The 25,534-nt window shown below is 41.1% G+C and overlaps 1 protein-coding gene across 2 annotated transcripts in view; it reads right to left on the reverse strand.

The window, feature by feature from the left end:
• CSTPP1 (centriolar satellite-associated tubulin polyglutamylase complex regulator 1) overlaps positions 1–25,534 on the reverse strand; it is a 236,695-nt gene that overhangs the window by 110,519 nt on the left and 100,642 nt on the right. For both annotated transcript variants that reach the window (XM_062198016.1, XM_062198015.1), the window contains one exon: positions 20,539–20,669. In XM_062198016.1, coding sequence (XP_062054000.1) covers positions 20,539–20,669 — 131 coding nt within the window. The remainder of the gene's footprint in view (positions 1–20,538; positions 20,670–25,534) is intronic.

The raw sequence follows: 25,534 nt of genomic DNA on the forward strand, positions 1-25,534 counted from the left end.
ACCGCGGCTGGCGCACTGCGGCCGGCGCACCGCGCTGATCCGATGGCAGGAGCCAGGTGCTTCTCCTGGTCTCCCATGGGGTGCAGGGCCCAAGCACTTGGGTCATCCTCCACTGCACTCCCTGGCCACAGCAGAGAGCTGGCCTGGAAGAGGAGCAACCGGGACAGAATCTGGTGCCCCGACCGGGACTAGAACCCGGTGTGCCGGCGCCGCAAGGCGGAGGATTAGCCTAGTGAGCTGCGGCGCCGGCCTGAATATTGTTTTAATTAGGTGTTATTTAATATAGTATACATTTGATTTATTTTTTAAAGATTTTGGCCGGTGCCATGGCTTAACAGGCTAATCCTCCGCCTTGCGGCGCCGGCACACTGGATTCTAGTCCCAGTTGGGGTGCCGGATTCTATCCCGGTTGCCCTTCTTCCAGGCCAGCTCTCTGCTATGGCCCGGGAAGTCAGTGGAGGATCGCCCAAGTCCTTGGGCCCTGCACCCGCATGGGAGACCAGGAGAAGCACCTGGCTCCTGGCTTTGGATCAGCGAGATGCGCCGGCCGCAGTGGCCATTGGGGGGTGAACCAACGGCAAAAAGGAAGACCTTTCTCTCTGTCTCTCTTTCTCACTATCCACTCTGCCTGTCAAAAAAAAAATTATTATTTTTTTTAATTTTACTTATTTGACGGGTAGAGTTAGACAGTAAGAGAGAGAGACAGAGAGAAAGGTCTTTCTTCCATTGGTTCACTCCCCAAATGGCCGCTATGGCCGGCACTGAGCTGATCCGAAGCCAGGAGCCAGATGCTTCTTCCTGGTCTCCCATGCGGGTACAGCGACCCAAGCACCCGGGCCATCCTCCACTGCCTTCCTGGGCCACAACAGAGAGCTGGACTGGAAGAGGAGCAGCCGGGACTAGAACCCGGTGCCCATATGGGATGCTGGCGCCACAGGCGGAGGATTAATCAAGTGAGCCACGGCACTGGTCCCCCTAAAGATTTATTTAATGTATTTGAAATGCAGAGTTACAGAGAAAGAGAGAGAGGGATAGATAGACACACACACACACACACACACACAGAGAGAGAGAGAGAGAGGGAGAGAGAGAGAGAGAGATCTTTCATCTGCAGGTTCAGGTTCACCCCCAAAGTGCTCGTAACAGCCAAGGCTGGGCCAAGCTGAAGCCTGGAGCCTGGAAATCCATCCAGATCTCCAACACGGATGGCAGCGGCCCAAGCAACCGGGCCACATTCTGCTGCCTTCCCAGGCTCACTAGCAGGCAGCTGGAGGGAAGCAGAGCAGCCGAGACTCAAACCTGTGCTGATATGGGATGCTGTCATCATTGCAGGTGGCAGCTTAACCCGCTGTACCACAATGCCAGCTTCTGAATTGATTTTTTTAAAAAAATATTTATTTATTTACTTATTTGAGAGGCAGACAGACAGAGTGCTCCTACCCACTGGATAAAATCCAAATGCCCACAACGGCTGGGTTTGGGCAGAACTGAAACTGGGAGCAGGGAATGCAATCCAGCTCTCCTACGTGGACTGTAGGAACCCAATTATTTTAGCTATAACTACCGCCGCTTAGAGTGTGCATCAGTAGGAAGCTAGAGTCAGAAACTAGATCTGGGAATGGGATACGGCTCCTTCAGTCCTAACCACTAGGCCAAATGCCTGCACCAACTGGTGGGTTTTTAGTGGGGCCTTTTAAACAGGAAGGTGTTCATTAAGTGGTTGTTATTATTTTAAGTGAAGGCTCCTATTCAATATAGCAAAGTTAGTATAAAGCATATTTTCAAAACAAATCCTACCCTGAACAAAGATGACAATATAATTCATTCAATAATCTACCCTCTGTATAATGATTGGGAAATGGTGAGCCTTCACATTAAATAACAAAAAAGAAATCATTTACCTATATTAAGTGCTAGGGACACAGTTACTGGCAAAACAAATAAGGTTCCTGCCCTCATAAAGCTTATAATCTAATAAGGGAGATGGACATTAAATACCTATCTGATGAAACTCCTAGTCAGAAACTGTCATTGATGATATGGCTAAGTATTATGGGATGATTAGAAAAGGAATAATGGAAGGACCTAATTCAGATGAGGAAGGGAGTCACAGAAAAGGCCCCTTTGGGGAGGCACTGAGCTTTGAGCTGAGACTTAAAAGGATAAAAGAGGTAAGCAACCTACACGTATTATGTTTAGGGGTGGGGAGTGAGGAGGTTTGGGTGGGAGAGGAGATGGTGACAAAAGCATTCCAGGAGTGCTCGTGTGACATGTGTTACAGCCCCAAATAACTGACACAGGCAAAATTAAATGGAGAGAAAAATGCAAGTTATTGGAAGTAGAAAGGTGGAAGCTTTAAGGGGCACACAGTGTCAATACTCTCTTCAGAGAAAAGGTTTTGAAGGACATAAAAATGAAAAAGGGAAGGGCAGTCGGGGACTAACAAGTCAAAAAATCAAACAGGAGATCGGAAACAGGAATTCAGATTTAAGAAGTTAAATACTGTCTAGTATCAGGTCTCTGGTAGCAAACGAGGAGCACTGAAGTGAAGGTTAGAGCAGGTGAAGATTATCCATTCACGGGAACCACAGCAGTGAAGAGAGCACAGAGAGGGGTTTAAGATGTTTTAAAATTCATCAATTTGTTTGAAAGGCAGAGTGAGAGTGAGAGTGAGAGTGAGAGTGAGAGTGAGAGTGAGAGTGAGAGAAATCTTTACCGAAAATTCACTCCCCGAAAGCCCATGACAGCCAGGGCTGGGCCAGGCTGAAGCCAGGAGCCTCGAGCTCATCCTAGTTGTTGGGTGGCAGGGACCCAGCAACTTGAGTCGCCACCTGCTGCCTCCCATGGTACACATTAGCAGGAAGCTGGATCCAAAACACTGTTTTATCACCAGCAACGGGCACATATGTTTGCTGAATGAATGAATATCCTGGACTATTAAGATAGAACTACAGTGAATTTGGAGTGAAACATAAAATACAGGGTGGAGGTGGGGGAGAATGGAAAAGATTAATTGGCAATATTTTAGATTCTGGTATTCATTTTTTATTTTCTCTCCCACACCCAATCAATGAATAAATCATGTCAAACTAGCTCCTAAAATAGTTCTTCATTTCCATGGTCACCTCTTGTTCCACTGTAATAGTCACCTAACTGACCTTCGTCTTCAGTCTTACCTGCTTGCATTCTGCTTTCCACTTTCATCAGTGTCACATGTGAAAATGCCACACAAATTGTTAAGGATCTAACTTCAAGGAAAAGCATAAACTTCTTTTTAGGACATAAAAAGTCCTTTGTAATCTGGGTAGCTTGTATTCAGGAAATCCTGCAGAATTGTTAAGAATATGGACTTTGTTTTGGTAAAATCCAACAACCCTTCATGATAAATACGGTGAACAAATTAGGTATAGAAGGAACATACCTCAACATAAAAAAGGCCATATACAACAAGCCAAGAGCTAACATCATACCGAATGTTGGAAAACTACAGGCTTTCTTTTGCAGATTTGGAACAAGACAAGAATACTCACTTTACTACTTTTATCCAACATAGTACTGGAAGTACTAGCTAGAGGAATCACACGAGAAAGAAAGAAAGAAAGAAAGAAAGAAAGAAAGAAAGAAAGAAAGAAAGAAAGAAAGGGTATCCCAATTGGAAAGGAGAAAGTCAAACTTTCACTGTTTGTAGATTATATAATCTTACATACAGAAAATTCCAGAGACTACACAAAAACTATTAGAACTAATAAATTCAGCAAAGTTGCAGGATACAAAGTCAATGTACAAATATCAGTAGCATTCTTATATAGCATTCTTATATGTCAATAGTGAATTATCTGAAAAAGAAAGTAGGAAAACAATCCCATCTCCAACAGTTAACACAAAAATAAAATACCTAGAAATAAATTTAATTAAAGAGGTAAAAGACCTCTACAGTGAAAATTATAAAACAAAGGGTACACAAATAAATGGAAAGACATCCATGTTCATGGATTGATAAAAATCAATATTGTTACATTATTACCCAAAGGAATTTACAGATTCAAATGTAATCCCTATGAAAATATCAATAACATTTTTCAAAGATCTAGAAAAAACATTACTAAAATTTGTATGGAACCACAAAAGACCCGAAATAGCCAAAGCAATCTTGAGCAGAAAGAAAACAGCAGCTTTGTACTGGCACAAAAATAGAGATGTAGACCAATGGAACAAAATAGAAACCCCCAGAAATTAATCTATACAGCTAAAACCAAGCAATCTTTGATAAATGAACTAAAATCAATCCCTGGAGAAAGGACAGTCTCTTCAACAAATGGTGATGGGAAAACCAGATCTATGCATGCAGCTCAAACAGACCCCAAGGAAGGGGACAAGATCACAGGTCAGTGACTTCACATGATGACTTCTCATCATGAAACAAGACCCTACCTTACATCTTACACAAACATAAACTCACAATGGAAGAAGGATCTAAATCTACAACCTGATACCATTAAATTACTAGTGGAAAACATCAGGGAAACTCTGCAAGACATTGGCATAGGCAAAGACTTCTTGGAAAAGACCTCAGAAGCATGGGTAATAAAAGTAAAAATAGACAAATGGGATTACATCAAGCTAAGAAGGTTCTGCAATGCAAAGGAAACACTCAACAAAGTGGAGAGGCAACTGACAGAATGGAAGAAAATGTTTGCAAACTACACAACTAATAAAAGATTCATGCTGAGGATCTACAAAGAGCTCAAGAAACTCAACAACAGTGCAAAACAAACTATCCAGTAAAGAAATGGGCAAAGGACATGAACAGGCATTTTTCAAAGCATGAAACACAAATGGAGAACAGACACAAGAAAAAATGCTCAAGATCACTAGCCATCAGAGAAATGCAATAAAAACCAAAATGAGGTCTCACCTCACCCCAGTTAGAATGGCTATCATCCAAAACTCAAAAAATAATAAATGCTGGTGAGGATGTAGGGAAAAAGATATCCTAATACACTGTTGGTGGGAATGTAAATGAATATAACCATTATGGAAGACAGTATGGAGATTCTTCGGAAATCTAAGAATACATTCCATCCCACTCCTTGGAATTTACCCAAATGAAATTAAATCAGCATATGAGAATTATTTGTATCTTCATGTTTATTGCAGTTCAATTCATAATAGCTAAGATGGAATCAATCCAGATGTCCAGCAACTGATGACTGGATAAAGAAAATGTGGTATTGGGGCCACCACTGTGGCACAGTGGGTTAACACCTTGTCCTGAAGCAGCGGAATCCCATATGGGTGCCGGTTCGAGATCCGGCTGCTCCACTTCCAATCCAGCTCTCTACTATGGCCTGGGAAAGCAGAAGATGGTCCAAGTCCTTGGGCCCCTGCACCCATGTGGGAGACCTGGAAGAAGCTCCTGGCTTCTGGTTTCAGATTGGCGCAGCTCTGGCTGTTGCAGCCAACTGGGGAGTGTACCATCGGATGGAAGACCTCTCTCTCTCTCTCTCTCTCTCTCTCTCTCTCTCTCTCTGTATGTATGTGTGTAACTCTTTCAAATAAATAAATAAATCTTTTTTAAAAAAAGAAAATGTTGCATAACACTATGGAATATTATTCAGTCATAAAAATAATGAAATCCTGTCTTTTGCACAAACTGAATGCAACCAGAAATCGTTATGCTTAATGAAATAAGCCAGTCCCAAAAAGACATATCATATATTTTCTCTGATAGGTGGTAGTTAATATAGAATACAAAGAAAAACAGGAATGAAATGGACATCTTGTAATATAATTGTAGTTTTTAGCCCTTGTTTATACTCCTGTAGAACTGTGGTCTTTTTACTTTTTATTTGTTGAATATTATGGTTAGTGGTGCATTAAGCCTGTGATTACAGAGTAGATTGAAGTTATGTTTTTGCAAAAATTAAAAAAACAAAAATGAAGGGAGGAAGGAGGGGGACTGAAGGAGGGGAGGGAGGGAAGTATTGTTATCTTTTTAGAATTGTGTACCTATGAACTACATGAAATCTGTTCTCTTTATATTAGTAAAAATTTTTAAAAAACAAACAAAGCAGGAGACATTACACCACCTGACTTTAAAATATACTACACAAGCCACAGCTCAATTCACAATAGCTAAGATTTGGAATCAACCCAGACGTCCATCATTTGATAACTGGATAAAGAAAATGTGGTGGGGTCGGTGCTGTGGTGCAGTAGGTTAATCCTCCACCTGCAATAACAGCATCCCATATGGGTGCTGGTTCTAGTCCCAGCTGCTCCTAGGCCCAGCTCTCTGCTGTGGCCTGGGAAAGCAGTAGAAGATGGCCCAACTCCTCAGGCCCCTGCACCCACATGGGAGACCCAGAAGAAGCTCCTGGCTCCTGGCTTTGGATCGGCTCAGCTCTGGCCATTGTGGCCACTTGAGGAATGAACCAGTGGATGGAAGACCTTTCTCTCTGTATATCCCTCTCTCTGTCTGTAACTCTACCTGTCAAATAAATAAGTAAAATCTTTTTTTAAAAAAAGATTTTGAATGTTTTCACCATAAAGCAATGTTAAGGAGAAGGCGTTTGGTACAATAGTTTAGGTCACTGCTTGGGATGGCTGCATCCCATATTGGAGTCCTGGTGTAAGTCCTGGTTTAAGAGCCAGCTCCCTGCTAATGTGGACACCCTGGGAGGCAGCAGTAATGGCTCAAATACTTGAGTCCTCATCACCCACATGAAGGATCCAGATGGAGTTCTGGGCTCCTGGCTTCGGCCAGGAAGAGAACCAGCAGACGGAAGGCCTCTCTGTCTCTCTACCTTTCAAATAAAAAAATGAATAAACAAAATTTAAGAAAAAGAAATGTCAAATATTTGAGAATACAGATGTATTTTACTGTGATCTGCACATTACACAATGTACACATGTATTGCATAATCACATGGGTATCCCCCAAAATGTGTATAATTTTTATGCATAAGTTAAAATTTTAAAAATTATTTAAAATTATATCTGAACTTTTTGAAGACTTAGATTTGAATATGAGCTATGTTACTTATAAGCTCTGTGGTCTTGTGAAAATCACTTAATTCTCTGATTCCTTGCTTTTCTTAACATATAAGACAGGATAATAATTACACCAACTCATATACTAGTGTGGATTAAATTTACTTACAGGGTCGCGCATTTGGTCTGGTTGTTAAGATGCTGCTTGTGATGCCTGTATCTCGCATCAGAGTGCCTGGCTTTGAGTCGTGGTTCTGTCCCTGATTACAGCTTCCTACTAATGCATATCTGTGGAGAGCAAGTAATGGGTCAAGTGGTTGGATCCCTGTCACCCACATGGCAGGCCCAGATTGAATTCCTGGCTCCTGGCTTCAGTCTGGCCCAGCCCCAGATGTTGCAGGCATTTGGGCAGTGAATCAGTGGATGGCATCTCTCTGTCTCTTTCTGTCTCTCTGCTTCTCAAGTAAAAAAAAAATTAAAAACTAATGAACATATGTAAAGCATTTTGTTCAGTGACTGGCACACAATAAACATTCAACATTATTTCCTGTTGAATGTGATGGCATTTATTTTTTATGTGTTATGAAGCAGCCACAGTGAACTTAGAATTTTCCAAAGGCAACCTATTTTTTCATGTCATCATGCTTTCCAAAATCCTGTTTTCTCTTTTAGAATGTATTCCTTATGTACCTGACAGCTCTCTACTACTCCATGGTCTCTGCTACTTTACAGTCTTCCTCTACTTCTACAACAAGAAATATTTCCTCCCTTGTGCTATGAATTACTAAATCCTACACAGGACTCGAATCACTTAAACTCTTTGAAAAGTACCTCTGGACCACTCTTGCATCTTTTCTTAGAATATGAGCTCCTCAAGGGCAAGTATTGTCACACATTCACTTCTGTTTCCAGTATCTTACATAATGTTGATAGAGAATACAATGAAATAGTAATGCACCCTGCAGTCAAGCATTCTCACTTCTACACCGGCTTTTTCTCTTAGCATGTTACCTAGAGCCAGTTATTTAGCTTTCAAAATCTCAATTTTTATTTTTTGTGCCATAGAGACAACAGTAGTATCTACCTAGAACATAAGATTATTATTATCTTTTAAAGATTTATTTATTTCTTGAAAGGCAGAGTTACAGAGAGCAAGGCAGAGAGAGATCCATTGGTTCACCCCTCAAATGGCCACAACAGCCAGGGCTGGGCCAGGCTGAAGCCAGGATCCAGGAGCTTTTGTATTTAGGCCATCCTCTGTGCTTCCTCAGGTACATTAGCAGGGAGCTGGATTGGAAGTGGAGTAGCTGGGACATGAACCATGGATGCCACCCTGATTGGTGGTGGCTTAACCTGATGTACTACAATGCTGGCCCCAAACATAAGATTATTGCAAAAATAGATGAGACAATCTATACAGAAGCACTTAAATGTTAATTGTTGCTATAATTACTTTCAGTACAGATATTACATTTTCCTTGTCTAGAAATTCTAGACACTGCATTTATAGAGACTACATTTTTCTCCTACTTACATTCATGTTTTCCTTTACATACTCAAACATACTTACATGACTTAGTTATTTCCAACATCCTCATCATTTGTTGGGTCTTTGTCTGGTACACAGATATATCTTGATTTACTGTGGGTTTTTGTTCCAATAAACCCATCATAAGTTGAAAATTTTATTAAGTTGAAAATGCCCTTAATACACCTAGTGACACAGTTCAATACACAGTGTAGAGCATCACTTTTTTTTAACCTTCATAATAGCACGGCTTGCTACCACAGTCCAGCATCACGACAGAGTATCTTACCACATTACCACAAGCCTGGGAAAAGATCAACACTGAAAATTTGAAGTATAGTTTCTATTCAATGTATATTAGTTTTGTACCAATGATAGTTCAAAAAAATCATTAAGTGTTACCATCACAAAAGGGGACTGTCTATACAGTAAATTACCTGCAGCTTGGTTCAATTCTTTTTCTGATTTTAGGCTACTGAGGATTCTATCCAATGCCCAGTGTAGTTTGAGGTCTTTCACTTGAGTGGTAGAAGTGTGAAATTTCCCTAGCCCTATTGCTCCAGGAATTGTCTGGATGGCTCTTCTTCAACCCACACGTGTGAGTGTTTGTCCACCCAGGAGTCACATACTCTCCTGCAGCTCTCTGGAGCTCACTGAGCAACTCTGTCCTCGGAGATTCTGGGCTGCAAATTCTGGTCACCTCCACCTCTCTAAACCTCAGTCTCTGCCTCCCCAACCCAAAAAGACCACCAGGCCTTTTGGCAACACCCCTCCCTGTACCGCTGCTTGGAAATTGCCTCTTAGGTCACACAGTCACCATGGCCTGTTGTCCACTGTCTGATTTTTCTAGTTCCTTGTGGCAAGAGGACAGTTTTCTTAGTAGGTGCGTCCTTGTGGGTAGAAGAATAAGTACTTATCATAATTTTACTAAATGAAATGTATGAATGTGTTCATTAGTAAAAGCACAAAGGCCAAAACTGAATTCTAATTGAAAATAAACTATGGCCATAAGCTCTTTTAAGCAGTGGACCTAAATAGAAGGAAAGAGTTACTTAAGTGGAATTTCGATCTTTGCCAGACTTGGAAAATTCAGATTAATCCTTCTACATTGAAAACAATACCAAAGTGAGAAGCTGAATTTCCTAGGCTTTTTACATTTGAATAGATTTTTTTTAATTCTAAGAGTCTAAAGTTAACTGGATAGCAAGAGGTTCAATACAGTCTTCAAGAGACTGTCTGAAATTCAGACATAGGAAAAATTCACATCATTCAGTACTCAACTCAAGCAGAAATGATATTGCATCCCTGTATTTTCTAAAAACTAGAATAAAACATTTCTTGCCAGAAGGGATCAGGTCCTTAGTTTTCCACAGGTGGCTTCATTTTTAGACATATTTTGCTGGAACTTTGTTCCTCTTTTGCTGTCTCCCAGGAGAGTTGGTTTCCTCTTGATAAAGCTAAAATGTGTCCATGATGTTCTAAGGAAATTACATGCAGAAGAACAATATAGTAGCAGCTCCACTGGGTAGGTACTTGGCATTCTAGTGGGGAAAAAATGGGGCTTAATAAATCCTTTCCTTTCAAACCTTGCCTCCAAGAATGTTCACTCGCTCGGGACTAAAACTGGGGACTGACACATTCTGGACTGAGGGTACTCTGAGGTTTCCTGGGAAAACCAGGAATATGTTAAAATTATGTAAGCAAATATTTGAGGATCACCTAGACATAAATGTTGCATTTGATCTTTAAGAAATCAGAGGCTGTGCGATTAAGAAGCATAACAAGGCATAGCCAGCATAAAATCCAGGTCTTGTTTACGGCACAGGAGAATCAGGAACTTGGAGCTGCTTTCCTGTAGCAGCTGGATGAATCACTGGCAGCTGCTCTTAGAAAGATAAAGAAACCCACATCTGCTTAGAGTCGAAATGCTGTATTATGATTCCCTTGTGATAGTAAATAAATTCTTGAAGAGGCCCCACTTCTAAGTCAGGAAAAAAAGACTATCTGAGTCTGTTTTCCATAGTTATCTCCATATGCTATCTCACAGAACCCAGCTCTGGCTATATGCACCGCTCTTCAGTATAACATGTATTTAATAAATATTTTCTGACTAAGAAACTGGAAAAGGATTAGAAAAGACAGATTCTGAGCAAGCAGTACACACTTCACCTACACACTTAGACCTCTCAATTCTACTTATGCAGAGACCAATGTGATAATCTTTCTGAGCTAGTTTACTTAAAGTTGAGTCCACATTGATTTTTGCCTACTAGTACATTATTCTTTAAAGGAAATGATGGTATTTCCAGAGCACTAAGTACTTGCACAATAGTGTAACAGATATGGATGTTCTACATAGTTATGTCAAAGAGGTAGCGATTGATGTAGAAATAGCACATCAGCAGATCAATTTGGGTTCTCTTTGCAGCTTTGCTACTAACCTATTGTGCCGTACTTCTATAAATCACATATTTTCATTATAAATAAAATTGGCACAATAATGTCTACCATACCTATTTCTTCTTCTTTTAAGATTTATTTATTTATTTAAAAGGCAAAGTTACATATGCAGAGAGAGAAAGAGAGAGAGAGAGAGAAGAGAGAGAGAGGTCTTCCATCTGCTGGTTCACTCCCCAGATGGCTGAAACGGCTGGAACTGCACTGATCTGAAGCCAGGAGCTTCCTCTGGGTCTCCCACGGGGATGCAGAGGCCCAAGGACTTCATCATCCTCTAGTGCTTTCCCAAGCCATAGCAGAGAGCTGGATCGGAAGTAGAATAGCTGGGCTCGAACCAGTGCCCATATGAGATGCCAGCCCTGCAGGCAGCGGCTTTACCTACTACACCACAGCACCAGCCCCTACCATACCTATTTCATCGGACAGTTTAAATGATCTGATAAGATACTGGGTAGTGGGACTGGTGCTGTGGTGTAGTTGGTAAAGCTGCTGCCTATAGGGCTGGCATCTCATATGGGCGCTTGTTTGAGTCCTGTCTGCTCCACTTCTGATCTAGCTCTCTGCTATGGCCTGGGAAAGCAGTAGAAAATGGCCCAAGTCCTTGGGCCCCTGTACCCGCATGGGAGACCCGGAAAAAGCTCCTGGCTTCTGGCTTCAGATCAGTTCAGCTTTGCCCATTGCAGCCATTTAGGGAGTGAACCAGAAGATAGAGCTCTCTCTGCCTCTTTGCAACTTCACATTTGAAATAAATAAATCTTAAAACAAACAAACAAAAAAAGAGCCAATCTTGGAATTTAACCTCAAAAGCCACAGGATAAACCTTCTTTAAAAAAAAAAAAAAAAAAGACACTGGGTAGAAGGAGCTTTCAAAAACAGTTTCAGTTGCTATACATGACAAAGCAGAGCAGCCATGATGAGGGCCCCAGGGCCCGTGCAATGAAGGCAGGGAGTGCACTGTACCAACTCACTCTCACCTCAGCACCACACACAAGCATGCGGCAAATCCACAGAAACATTTGTTGAATGAATGAGGAAATGGTTTAGGCCTTCTTCTTCTTTTTTTAAAGATTTATTTTATTTATTTGAAAGGCAGAGTCATAGAGAGAGAAAAAGACAGACTTTCCACCTGCCAGTTCACTCTCCAATGGCTGCAATGGCTAGGGCTGAGCAAGGCTGAGGTCAGGAGCCAGGGACTTCTTCTGGGTCTCCCCCATGGGTGCAGGGGCCCAAGAACTTGGGCCATCCTCCTCTGCTTTCTCAGCCCATTTGCAGGGAGCTAGATTGGAAGTAGAGCAGCTGGGACACAAACTGCTGCCCATATGTAATGCTGGCACTGCAGGTGGAGGCTTTACCTGCTGTGCCACAATGCCAGCCCCTCAGGCCTTCTTCTTTAACTTAGGATCACTACAGCTAATGTCTTAAAGCAATTCAATATTCATTTTGAAAAGCATATAATATGAAGGTGGGAATAAGAATAGGTCTGTGAAAACAAACATGAAAGATTTTGATATAGAGATTCTATATCTGAAAAATTTGGAGCAATTTAATCTCTTTAATACTCTGAATCTAAGGACATAATGTAATTTTTTTGAAGAGACAGACACAGACAGACATGTATCCCAGCTGCTGGTTCAGTCCCAAAATGCCCACAACAGCCAGGACTGGACTAGGCTGAAGTCAGGAGCCAGGAACTCAATCTGGGTCTCCCATGTGGGTGGCACGGGCCCAAGTACTTGAGGCATCATTGCTGCTTCCCAGGGTATGCCCTAACAGGGACCTGGAATAGGAAGCAGAGCTGGGACTTAACTCCGGCACTCTGATAAGGAATGCAGGTATCCCAAGCAGCGTGTTCCTCACCAGTGAACCAAATGCTTGCCCCTATACTGCTATTTTTTAAAGGACGCTTCCTTTGCCTCATCAATAAGGTCTCAATAAAGACATTTTTTAAAAATTTATTTGACAGGTAGAGTTATAGAGAGTGAGAGAGACAGAGAGAAAGGTCTTCCTTCAGTTGGTTCACTCCCCAAATGGCTGCTACGGCTGGTGCTGAATCAATCCGAAGCCAGGAACCAGGTGCCTCTTCCTGGTCTCCCATGCGGGTGCAGGGACCCAAGCACTTGGGCCATCCTCCACTGCCCTCCAGGGCCACAGCAGAGAGCTGGACTGGAAGAGGAGCAACTGGGACTAGAACCTGGCACCCATATGGGATCCCGGTACCGTAGGTGGAGGATTAACCCAGTGAGCCACATCACCAGCCCCACCCAGTAAAGAAATTTTTAAACTGTGTCTTTCTTAATATCTCCCTTGGGATATAATCCTAAGATGCCAAGCCAATAGTATTCAAATATAAAAATGATGTGCATTTTCTAGTGCATGATTTTTTTCTCAAGGACTTTAATGTGATTTGAAAAGAAACTTTAGAAAAATATTTGAGAGGCAGAGAGGCAAAGAAAGAAAGATAAACAGACCGCTGGTTCACTACACAAATGTTAACAAAATGGCTGGGGCCAAAGCCAGGAGTCAGGAATGTAATCCAGGTGTCTCATGTGCGTGGCAGGAACCCAACTACTTGAGCCATCACAGTTGCCTCCCAGGGTCTACATTAGCACGAAAGTGAAATCAGGAGCAGAAGCCAGGTATTGATCTCAGTCCAATGTAGGGTATGGGCATCCCAAAGGGCATCTTAACCAATAGGCTGAACATCACCCCCAAATCAATACTTCTTAATGAAAACAAACTGTCAAGAATCTGTCACAGAATTTTAATTTTTTAAAAAGAGGCTTTTTGAAGAAAGAGAGAGAAATAGAGAGAGAGAGACACACACACACACACACACAAAGACAGATAAACATAGATCTCCTGTTACTGGTTTACTCCCCAGTGCCCACGATAGCTGGGGTGAGGCCAGACCACAACTGGGAGCCTGGAACTCAATCTGGGTTTCCGATCTGGGTGTCAGGAACCCAAGTACTTGTGCCATAACCTGTTCCCTCCCAAGATGCGCATTACAATGAAGCTGGAATTGAAAGCAGAGCTGGGACTAGAACTGGCCCTCCAATAAGGGCTGAAGGTGTTCCAAAGGACTGCTTAACTACTGTGCCAAAAGCCTGCCCTGTCATAGTATTTTGATACTCTTTGAAACAAAGTTTAATGAGAAAGTACTTTATTGCAAAAAAATGCCAATAACCATCTGAGTGTTTGAGGAGTCATAATTTTTGATGGTGCAGGTCTTGCCTGTTGATGGCTGCTGGCTTGATTAAGGTGGTGGCTGCAGAAAGCTGGGATGGCTGTGACCATTTACATTTCTAAACTACAACACAAAGAAGTTTGCTGTTTCAACTGATTCTTTCATGAGCAATTTCTCTGTAGCATGTGATGTTGCTCGATAACATTTTATTCACAGAACTTCTTTTCAACCTGGAGTCAGTTCTCTCAAAGTTGGCCACTGCTTTATCAACTACATATTTTTCCCCGGATAGCTTTTATTTAAGGAATACAAACTTCATGAATTTCATAAATACAACTTTAAGAATATAGTGATTCTTCCCATTGTACCCGCCCTCTCACCCACACTCCCAACCCTCTTCCTCCTGCCTCTCCTATTCCCATTCTTATTTTTTTACTAAGATTTATTTTCAATTAACTTTATATACATATGATTAACTCTATTCTAAGAAAAGAAAGAGTTCAACAAATTATATGAAAAAGAAAACTGTTCTTCAACAGCAGAGACAAGGGCTGTTCAATGTCATCGCATCTCAAAAGTGTTAATTTCACTTCTATAGATTACCTTTTAGGTGCTCTAGTAGTTACCACAGATCAGGGAGAGATTATTGTATTTGTCCTTTTGGGACTGGCTTATTTCACTAAGTATGATGTTTTCCAGTTTCATCCATTTTGTTGCAATGACACGATTTCATTTTTTTAACACTGTGTAGAATTCCATGGTGTATATATCCCATAATTTATTTATCCAGTCTTCAGTGGACAACCATTTGGGTTGATTCCATAAATTGTGAATTGAGCTGCAATAAACATGGGGGGGGGGATACAGAGAACTCTCTCATATGCTGATTTAATTTTCCTTGGGTAAATACCCAGGAGTGGGATGGCTGGGTCATATGGTCGGTCTATATTCAGATTTCTGAGTTATCTCCATATTGTCTTCCACAGTGGCTGTACATTCTCACCAACAGTGGATCGGAGTAACTTTTTCCCCACATCCTTGCCAGCATTTGTTTGTTGATTTCTGTATGAAAGTCATTCTAACTGGGATGAGGTGAAACCTCATTGTGGTTTTGATTTTCATTTCCCTGATGGCTAGTGATCCTGAAAAATTCTTGTCTGTTGACCATTTGGATTTCCTCTTTTGAAAAATGCCTGTTAAAAGTCCTTTGCCCATTTCTTAACTGGGTTGATTGTTTTGTTGTCGTTGAGTTTCTTGATCTCTATATATTCTGGTTATTAATCCTTTATCAGTCGCATAGTTTGCAAATAAGTTTTCCCATTCTGTCAGTTGCCTCTTCACTTTGCTGTTTCTTTTGCAGTACAGAAGCTTCTCAATTTGATGTAATCCCATCTGTTGATTTTGGCTTTGGTTGCCCATGCCTCTGGTCTTTTCCAAAAACTCTTTGCCTATGCCAATGTCTTGCAGGGTTTCCCCAGTGTTCTCTAATAATTTGATGGTATCAGGTTATAGATTTAGGTCTTTATTCAATTTTGAGTGGATTTTTGTATAAGGTATAAGGTGAAGGTCTTGCTTCATACTCCTGCATGTGGAGATCCCATCTTCCCAGCACCATTTGTTGAAGAGACTTTCTTTGCTCCAGGGATTGAATTTAGCTCCTTTGTCAAAGATAAGTTGGATGAAGACACATGAGTTTATTTCTGGCATTTCTATTCTGTTTCTTTGGTCTACCCATCTATTTTTGTGCCAGTATCAGGCTGTTTTGATTACCACTGACCTGTAGTACATCTTGAAATCTGGTATTGTGATGCCTCCGGTTTTTTTTGTTGTTGGTATATAAGACTGCTTTAGTTACTCGAGATCTCTTGTGTTTCCATAAGAATTTCAATCATTTTTTCTATATCTGAAAAGAATGTCCTTGGTATTTTGATTGGTATCACACTGAATCTGTAAATTGCTTTTGGTAGTATGGGCACTTTGATGATATTGATTCTTCCAATTCACGATTATGGAAAATCTTCTTCTATTTCTCTCTTTAATGTTTTGTAATTCTCATCATAGAGGTCTTTGACATCTTTGGTTAAATTTATTCAAAGGTGTTTGATTTTTTTGGTAGCTAATATGACTGTGACTGATTTTAGAAGTTCTTTCTCAGGGCTGGTGCTATGGTGTAGTAGGTAAAAGCCACCACCTGCAGAGCTGGCATCCCTTATGGGCACTGGTTTGAGTCCTGGCTGCTCCACTTTGATCCAGCTCTCTGCTATGAACTGGCTAGGCAGTAGAAGGTGGCCCAAGTCTTTGGGCCCCTGTACCAATGGGGGAGACCCAGAAGAAGCTCCTGGCTCCTGGCTCTGGATCAGCCCAGCTCCGACCATTGCAGCCATCTGGGGAGTGAACCAGCAGATGGAAGACCTCTCTCTCACTCTCTGCCTCTGCTTCTCTGTAACTCTGCCTTTCAAATAAAAAAAAAGTTCATGTAAATGTGTATTATGTATAAAAAAAGTTCTTTCTCAGTTGTGGCATTGTCTATCTATGCAAAGGCTGTTGATTTTTGTGTGTTGATTTTAAATGCTGACACTTTACCAAACTCTTCTATAAGTTCCAATAGTCTCTTAATAGAGTCTTTTGGATCCCCTATATATAGAACCATGTCAACTGCAAAAAGAAATAGTTTGACTTCCTCTTCCACAATTTGTATCCCTTTGATTTCTTTTTTCTTGCCTAATGGCTCTGGCTTCTAGGACTACATTGAATAGCTCTGGTGAAGAGTAAATATCCTTATCTGGTTCCGGATCTCAGTGGAAATTCCTCCTACTTTCCCCCATTCAGTAGGACACTAGCTATGGGTTTGTCATAAATTGCCTTGATTGTGTTGAGGAATGTTCCTTCTAAACTCAGTTTGCTTAGAGTTTTCATCATGAAAGGGTACTGTATTTTATCAAATGCTTTCTCTGCATTATTGAAATACTCCTATGGTTTTTGTTCCTCAGTTTGTTAATGTGATGTATCACATTGATTTGCAAATGGTGAACCATCCTTGCATACCAGGGATAAATTCCACTTGGTCCAGGTGAATGATCTTTCTGATGTGTTGTTAGATTTGGTTGGCTACTATTTGGTTGAGGAATTTTGTGTCTATGTTCATCAGGGAAATTGGTCTGTAGTTCTCTTTCTCTGTTGAATAGTTTTCTGGTTTGTGAATTAAGGTGATGCTGACTTCATAGAAGGAGTTTGGGAAGATTTCCTCTCTTTCAATTGTTTTTAATAGCCTGATAAGAATTGGAGTTAGTTCTTCTTTAAATGTCTGGTAGAATTCTGAAGTGAAGCCATCTCCTGGGCTTTTCTTTGCTGGGAGGGTCTTTATTACAGATTAAATTTCCATCATGGTTATGGGTCTGTTTAGGTTTTCTATGTCTTCTTCATGGCTCAATTTAGGTAGGTTGTATGTGTTCAGGAATCTACCCATTTCTTCTAGGTTTCCTGATTTGTTGGCATACAGCTCTTTGTAGCAATTTCTGATGATTCTATTTCTGTGGTGTCTGTTGTTATACTTACTTTTTCATCTCTGATTTTATTGATTTGGGTCTTCTCCCTCTTGTTTTTGGCGAATTGGGTCAATGGTGTGTTAATTTTGTTTATTTTTTCAAAAAACTACCTTTTCATTTTGCTTAACTTTTTTTTTTGTTTCAATTTTGTTTATTTCTTCTCTAATTTTAATTATCTCTTTTCTCCTACTGGTTTTGAGTTTGATTTGCTGTTGTTTTTCTAGGTCCTTGAGATGCATTGATAGTTCATTTATTTGGTGCCTTTCCAGTTTCTTGAAGTAGGCACCAATTGCTAAGCTCCTCATATATCAGCTTAGTCATGAGATTGCAGAAATATAGCCACATTTCAGCCTCCACCTCTATTTTTAGGCCTCTTGCTATTATTCCCACCACATTTGCAGTTAATTCCTCCACTGAAGTCTTGAGCCTCTCAAAGTCATCCATGAGGGCTGGAATCAACTTTTTCCAAATCCTTGATAATGTTGACATTTTTGATCTCCTTCCATGAGTCACAAATGTTCTCAATGGCATCTAGAATGGCGAATCCTTTCCAGAAGGTTTTCAATGTACTTTGCCCAGATCCATCAGAAAAATCACTATTTATGGCAGCTATGGTCTTACAAACTGTATTTCTTAAATAACGAAACTTGAAAATAAAAATCACTCCTTCATCCACAGGATGCAGAATGGATGTTGCAGGCAAGAAAACCACATTAATCTTGTAAATCTTCTTGAGTGCTCTTGGGTGACCAGGTGCACCGTCAATGAGCATTAATATTTTGAAAGAAATCTTTTTCTTGGAGCAGTAGGTCTCAACAGTAAGCTTAAAATATTCAGTAAGCCATGTTGTTAACAGATATGCTGTCATCCAGGCTTTGTTATTCCATTTACAGAGCACAGGCAGAGTAGATTTTGTGAAACTCTTAAAGGGCCTGACATATTCCAAACAGAAATCAAACACTGGCTGGGACCTGCATTATCCCCACATTCTGTTCTTTGAAGCCCCGACATTGACTTCTCTTCTCTAGCTATGAACATCTTACATGGCATCTTCTTCCAATGTAAGTGTGTTTGGTCTACATTGATAATCTGCTGTATAGTGCAGCCACTTATCTTAGTTGGATCTTTTGGATAACTTGCCATAGATTCTACAGCAACACTTGCTGTTTAACCTTTACATTATGGCAACATGGGCCATCCTCTGTTAGATTTGAACTTGTTTTCTACAGCTTTCCCCATCTCTTCAGCCTTTTTGGATCTGGAAAGAGTTTGGGCCTTGCTATGGATTAGGCTCTGGCTTAAGGGAATTATTCTAGCTGGTTTATCTTCCATACAGACCACTAAAATTTTCTCTATACCAGCAATAAGGCTGTTTTGCTTTTTTTTTTTTTTTTTATCATTTGTGTGTTCACTGAAGTGGCACTTTAATTTCCTTCAAGAACTTTTCCTTTGCATTCATAACTTGGCTAAGCTGTTTTGTGCAAGAAGCCTAGTTTTTGGCCTATGTCAGCTTTCAACATGCCTTCTTCAAGAATCTCAATCATTTTCTGCTTTTGATTTCAACTGAGATAAGTACCACTCTCCCTTTCACTCAAACATGTATAGGCCATTGTACAGTTATTCATAGGCCTGATTTCAATATTGTCGTTTCTCAGGGGATAGGGAGACCCATGAAGAGAGAGAGAGAGAGGTGGGGGAACAGTGATTGGTGGAGTAGTTAGAACACAACCAACATTTATTAAGTTTATTGTTTTAATGTGGGTACCCCAAAACAATTACAACAGTAACATCAAAGATCACTGAGCATAGATCACCACAACAGTTATAATAATAGTGAAAATGTTTAAAATATTGTTGAGAATTACCAAAATGTGACACAGAGATACGAGCTAAGTACATACTCTTGGGAAAATGATGTTCATTAACGTGCTCAATTAGGGTTGCCACAAACCTTTCATTTATAAAAACTAGTAATCATGAAATGCAATAAAGTATAATAAAATGAGTTATGCTATGTTCAGATTATTCCTTATATTTACTGAATGGTATTTTCTTGTATTTATTTTTTAAAGATGTATTTATTTATTTGAAATGCAGAGTGACAGAGAGAGAGGGAGAGACAGAGAAAGAGAGAATCTTCTATCTGCTGGTTCACTCCCTAGATGGCTACAATGGCCTGGGCTCAGCCAGGCTGAAGCCAGGAGCCTGTAACTCCATCCAGGTCTTGCACATGGATGGCAGGAGCACAAAGACTTGGACCATCTTCCATTGCTTCCCCAGGCACATCAGCAAGGAGTTGGATCAGACATGGAACATCTGGGACTCAAACCAGTGCACCTGAGATACTGGAATTGCAGGCAGTGGCTTACACAACCACGCCACAATGTCAGCCCCAGCTGCGTGGTATGTTAAGATTTGTCAACAGCAAGTGCTCTGGAGCCAGATTGCCTGGGTATAAATCTGGGCCCAGCATGTACTACATAACCTTACCAAGTTACTTAACCCTTCTGATCCTCGGTTTCATCAGTCACAAAATGAGGAATATGGTACCCACAGAGGGCTACTATGAAGACAAAACGAGTTACTACATGTAAAGTGCTCAAAGCTACACTTGGCTCTTAACAGATTCCATTCATGATGATGGTAGGAGCAGTAATATATCATACACAAGACAGATAACCTCTGCAAAGAAAGGTATTCCAAAAGCCCAGAATGATTCAAACAGTATGAACAGGAACAAAAGAAAGACTCTTTAAGAGAAAAAAAGAAAGAAAGAAAAAGAAGCAAAGAAGGCAGGTTGAAAAATACAGGAACTTGGGAAGACTTACCACCGTTTTTGCCCACAGTTCGGAAGCATCTCCAGAAGGCCCGCAGAAACGATGCCCTGTTGTGGGGGGTGGCTTGGATGAAGCTGAATTCCCGGAAGAGGATGTGTGTTCCCTGGCACACACTGTTAAAACTACAAAGAGAAAACCAAGAAATCACCATCAGACAGCATCCCAGGGGAAGGCATGAGAAGGAAGAACTGAACACCAGACAGAAACACTACCAAGAAGAGGAGAAATCTTTTTGCCCCCCTCCCCTGAAACCTCTGCACTACAGGTTAGACCAGGTTCTTCTGTGGGGCAGCCTCTTCACAAGTCGTATCCCTCTGAAGACCTTTGGATGCTCCTCTGAGTGCTCTCCCCTCCCACTGAGGAAGTTTTAATCAGTCGCTGGAGTATCTCATAGAGGGGGAACTCTTTCAGTCTTTAACTGGATGTTACTGGCACGCCTGTCTTTTCCAATATGCGACATTTGGAATTATGTTTCCTTAAAGACATCCTTTCTGTGCTGCCCTTGATCTATACCAACGCTGAGAGGAGGCATCATTGCCTGTTCAGGTTGGGCAGGGGTGTTGTACACCTCCCTGATAATAACCCGAGACGAACCCCAGGGGCCAAAGGATATAAGAGGTTCTAAACAGGACACCAATGGCAAATAAGAACAAGGGTAGAAGTGGTCCCTAAAGGAGAGTATGAAGCAAAGTTCCAGGGCCTAAGAATCATGGTTCAAGCTGGGCCAGGAAACAGAAAAAAATATACTCGACAGCCTTTGGGTTCTCCTGCCAAAGAAATACAGGCTGCAGAACCTGGTGTAACCTAAAAATGGAAATTCCACCAAAGAATAGGCAGTTATCCAGTAATCATCGCTACCACGGGCAGCCTTCAGGTTTCAGTAAATTCCTAAATTCCCTGACTAGTAAATTATATATGGAAAGCATGTTAATCTTTATGGAAAGGCAGACATGAAGCTGAAGATGGCAAGCAGAGGAGGGAACAGTGGTAATTCCAAATGCCAGTTTTAATTTATTGACTGTTTAAAGGGAAAACAATTTTCTGAATTTCTGAACCAAAAAGGAAAAATTTCAGGAGCCATCCATTCCATTTGTCTTCTCCCAGACCAATTTCAGGGAAAACTATTTTACCTATCTTTAACATAGTATATGTTATCATTTAGGATAGAATTAGCCTATTGCTGTTACTATTAGTAGCACTAAGTAAGAGAAAATTGTATACTTTTCTTCCCTCCTGGAAGGAAAACTAGTTATAGAAATCTACTTTTAAGACACTACAAAGAAGTATAAAGACAATATATGGCAAAAGATTATGTTAGAAGAAAGAATTTCTAAAAGCAATGAACATGTGAATCCAACCATGCAGTTTAAGGCAGTGCCATTATTGTCTTGTGCAAAGGAAAATGAAAAATACAGCAAATGAGCTGTTACAGTCAAATGGGGTAGGCTACATTGCCAGCAAATGAAGTCTGAAATGATAACATTGTAGTCTAAATTTATGAAGCTCTCCAGCAAAGAAGTAGTCCTAAAGTGTGCTTTGTTTCCTAAGGTGAAAACGTTGATGACTAGGTCATGGTCTAAGCTGCAAAGGAACTAATAATCGTCAAATTATAACTTTAGCATAGTCTTTAAAGACTACCTCAAATGTCACATTTTGTGTAAAGTCTTTTCTTGATTCTATTCTCCATGCCCAGTCCCTATCGTATCTTACATTGTTGCTAGTGGTACCTATTGCTTTGTTTTAAAGTTTTTTTTTTTTTTTTAGATTTATTTATTTACTTGAGAGGCAGACTTGCAGACAGAGAGAAAGACAGAGAAAGAGGTCTTCCATCCATTGGTTCACTCCTCAAATGGTCACAATGGTCAGAGCTGGGCTGATCTGAAGCTAGGAGCCAGGAACTTTTCTGGGTCTCCCATGCGGGTACAGAGTCCTAAGCACTTGGGCTATTTTCCTCTGCTTTCCCATGCCATAGCAGGGAGCTGGATCAGAAGTAGGGCAGCAGGGACTTGAACTGGCGCCCATATGGGATGGCAGCACTGCAGGTGGATGTTTAACCTACTACGCCACCGTGCTGGCCCCTGTTTTAAAGTTACTAGACTTCTTTTCCCTACTAGAATGCAAATTCTATAGAGTAAGCAATTAGGTTATACTCATCTGTCTCTTCCCTATGAGGGATCTTCAAAGAATTCATAGAAAATATGTATTATAAAAAACTATGAGTCAAGCATTAGGTACAGCAGCTAGGGCTGCTTGGGTGTTTCTGTCCCATGTTGAAGTCCCTGGGCTCAAGTCCTAGCTTTATTTTCCATTCAGCTTCCTGCTAATCTGCACCTGGGAAGCAGCAGGTGATGGCTCAAGTATCTGGGTCCCTGGCACCCACATGTGAGATCCAGACTAAGTTCGAGGCTCTCAGCTTTGGCCTGGCCTCAGCTGTTACAGGCATTTGGGGAGTGAAACAGCAGGTGGAAGATCACTCTGCGTTTCAAATAAAATAAAAATTAAATACTTTAAAAATATTCCTGGATTTTAATTTTTTGTACCAAAAAGTACTTGTATTTCAGTTCCATTTTCCATTAACTTTTTGAAGTTCCTTTGTATTATCTAACTTACAGCTCTTCCATAAATATGTTGGTTAATTTGAAAAGATAAGAAAAAAAAATAGGGAAGTAACAGGCAGAATGTATCTTTGCAGTTAGCTACGCTGGAAATATTCGAAGTCTGTATTTTATAAATGCGTAAACGGTGCAGGCCTTTGGTTTGATTCCTTGCAGTAGAGTAGTGCAATACTGGGGCAGGCACCTGGTGCAGCAGTGAAGCTGCCTGGGACACCGGAATCTCACAGCAGAGTGCCTGCAGTTGACCCTGGCTCTGCTTCTGATTCCAGCTTCCTACTCATGCACATCTGGGAATGGCTCAAGTACTTGGGTCCCTATCACCCAGGTGGGAGACTTGGATTGAATTCTGAGCTTCAGCCTGGCCCAGACCTGGCTAATGCTTGCTTTTGAGGAATAAACCAGGGTATGGGAGATCTCTGTTTGTGTTTCAAATCAGTAAAACAATTTTTAAAAAGAAACTGCCAGGGCCAGTGCAATCTCCAGTTAATCCTCCACCTATAGCACTGGCTTCCCATATGGGTACCAGTTCCAGTTCTGGCTGTTCCTTTCTAATCTGGCTCTCTGCTGTGGCCTGGGAAAGCAGTAGAAGATGACACAAGTGCTTGGTCCCCTGTACCCTTGTGGGAGACCTGGAGGAGGCTCCTGGCTCCTGGCTTCGGATCAGCTCAGCTCTGGCCATTGCGGCCATTTGGGGAGTGAACCAGCGGATGAAAGCCTCTCTCTCTGTCTCTCCCTCTCGCTGTCTGTAACTGTACCTGTCAAATACATAAATAAAATCTTTTAAAAATTGCCAATATTGCTTTTTTAAAAATGTGGTATTTATTTGAGAGGGAGAAAGAGAGAGTCAGAAAGAGACAGACAGACACACAGACAGACACACACACAGAGAGAGAAAGAGAGAGAGAGAATGTGTTCCCGTCCTCTGGTTCACTCTTCAAATACCCCAAATGGTCAGGACTGCACTGGGCTGAAGCTAGAAGCTCAGATCTCAATCCAAGTCTCCCACATGGGGGGCAGAAACCCAGCCACTGGAGTCCTCACTGTTGCCTCTCAAGTGACTGTATTCCCAGGGTCTGTATTCTAGAGTAGACGCTTTAACCAGCAATCAAATCCAGGAACTCTGATGTAGATTCCAGGTATCTTAGCCACTAGGCCAAATGCTTGCTGGCTTTGTTTTGGTTAGTATTTTCTGACCACACCTTTTCCTATGACCTCAATTTCTACCTTTCTGGATCATTTTGTTCTATGTAGATCTCTTACCAATAGTATACAGCTGCCTTTTGTTTCTCTACCTAATCTCACAGTCTCTGTATATTAATAAGTGACTTTTAAATATATTTGACTCATTTCTCACATTTTGTCCTTTTCATGAGCTTTTCTTTGTCCTTTTCTCTTCTTTTCCTGACTTCTGTTGTGTTATTATTTTTTAGGAAAAAAAAAAAACCAACAAAAACCTCCTTCCTACTCTTTCTGGTAGTTTGGAAGCAATTGACAGAATCTGTAATATTTTTTATATTCTTCTTAAAATGTTAACATAAATACGAATGTACTTATCTTAATCACTTTCTAAAAAAAAAAAAAAAAACAAGGACCAAAACATACTTTTTTTTTTTTTTTTTTTTTTTTGACAGGCAGAGTGGACAGTGAGAGAGAGAGACAGAGAGAAAGGTCTTCCTTTGCCGTTGGTTCACCCTCTAATGGCCGCCGCGGTAGCGCGCTGCGGCCGGCGCACCGCGCTGTTCCGATGGCAGGAGCCAGGTACTTATCCTGGTCTCCCATGGGGTGCAGAGCCCAAACACTTGGGCCATCCTCCACTGCACTCCCTGGCCACAGCAGAGGGCTGGCCTGGAAGAGGGACAACCGGGACAGGATCGGTGCCCCAACCGGGACTAGAACCCGGTGTGCCGGCGCCGCAAGGCGGAGGATTAGCCTGTTGAGCCACGGCGCCGGCCAAAACATACTTTAAATAACTTAGATATACTATTCTCATCTCCTGATACTATTTTTTAGAACTTTCACTTTTTTAATTGGAAAGCTTTTTAACACAGTAAAATAGATACAATTTTAAAATCATTTTTACCGTTTGTTAAGTGTACCACTTACTGGCATTAGATGAATTCATTAAATTCATAATGCTATGCATCACCACTATCTATATCCAAAATGTTTTCATCATCCCCAACAAAAGGTTCCACCGATTAAACAATATGCATCCCTTCCCATCCTCCCCTAGGACTTTCTTTTTTTTTTTTTTTTTCTTTTTAAAGATTTGTTTATTTAATTGAAAGGCTGAGTTACAGAGAGACAGAAGCAGGGAGAGAGAGGTCTTTCAACCGCTGATTCACTCCCCAAACGGCCGCAATGGCCGGAGC

The sequence above is a fragment of the Lepus europaeus genome, chromosome 7, assembly GCF_033115175.1.
Source record: "Lepus europaeus isolate LE1 chromosome 7, mLepTim1.pri, whole genome shotgun sequence".
Lineage (NCBI taxonomy): Eukaryota > Metazoa > Chordata > Mammalia > Lagomorpha > Leporidae > Lepus > Lepus europaeus.